At 75.6% G+C, this 953-nt stretch overlaps 1 protein-coding gene across 1 annotated transcript in view; it reads right to left on the bottom strand.

Annotated features, from left to right (window-relative positions):
- Positions 1–2: 2 nt before the first annotated feature.
- The window catches only part of EMIHUDRAFT_449853 (hypothetical protein), a gene marked incomplete at its 3' end in the record, with an annotated part of 2,693 nt that continues 1,742 nt past the window's right edge, over positions 3–953 (bottom strand). The window contains exons 3-6 of the mRNA XM_005781663.1: positions 539–713; positions 330–357; positions 185–259; positions 3–98 (exon numbers count right to left, since the gene is read on the bottom strand). Coding sequence (XP_005781720.1) covers positions 5–98; positions 185–259; positions 330–357; positions 539–713 — 372 coding nt within the window. The remainder of the gene's footprint in view (positions 99–184; positions 260–329; positions 358–538; positions 714–953) is intronic.

The raw sequence follows: 953 nt of genomic DNA, 5'->3' as shown, positions 1-953 counted from the left end.
TCCTGCTCCTCGACCGTGAACGGAAGTCTCGGTGCCGGTAGTCGCGTCCCCTGTCGCGGTCGCGGTCGCCGCGGTCGCCGCGGCTGCGGCTCCGCCAACTACGAAGGGGACAACAACCTCGTCTTAGACTCGGCCTGGCGCCGGCTCAGGGCCTGGCGCCGGATGGCCGCCAATGGAGGCGCGCCTGCGGTCGCGCCACTCGCGCCCGCCCCACCTGCGCCGCTCGTAGCTCTCTCGGGATCGCGACGAAGAGCGCCGCCTACTCGAGGGACGCGGGCGATGTCTTGTTTGCAAGCCAGTCCGGCCGCCACTCGCCCCCCCCTCCGCGCCGCCGGTCTCGGTCTCGGGCTCGGTGTCCTGTTCACAGACGCCGAGGTGTGAAGAGGCGCCGTTCACACTCGGTCTCGGCCCCGCCGGTCGTCATGCCCTGTGGCGCTGAGGTGCGCCGAGGTGCGCCGAGGTGCGCCGAAGTGCGCCGAGGTGCGCCGAGGCTGTGGCACATCCCGGCGAATCTCGGCTAAGTGAGCGACGGGCGGACCTTCGCTGTACCGGCCCCGGTCGCGGTCGCGGTAACTGTCCCACTCGGACCGTCCGCGGCTGCCGTCGCGGCCGGGTCGGCGGGGGGCGGACTCGCCGCTGCCGCGCCGCTCTCGCTCCGCCGCCGGACTGCGCCGTGGGGGCAGCCCGGCCTGCTCCTGCCCCTCCTGCCCCTCCTGCTGCCCGGCAGAGGTGTGCAGCGGTAGCGCCGCCGCGCCCGCGCCCGCCTCCGCGCCGCTGCCGCTGCCGCTGCCGGCCGCCGCTGCCGCCGCCTCCCCGGCAGCGAAGCCTGGCGCCGTTTGCTGCGACGCGGCGGCGGGGAGGGCAGCAGGCAGCGGCGAGGCGGAACCGGTGGGCGCCGCCGGCATCTGCAGCACCGTCGCGGGCGAGTCTGCGCCGCCCTATTAGGGCCGGAC

The sequence above is a fragment of the Emiliania huxleyi genome, assembly GCF_000372725.1.
Source record: "Emiliania huxleyi CCMP1516 chromosome Unknown EMIHUscaffold_20, whole genome shotgun sequence".
Taxonomy (NCBI): Eukaryota; Haptophyta; order Isochrysidales; family Noelaerhabdaceae; genus Emiliania; species Emiliania huxleyi.
Note: the sequence above shows the minus strand (reverse complement) of the source record. Positions and strands in the feature narration are given on the sequence as shown.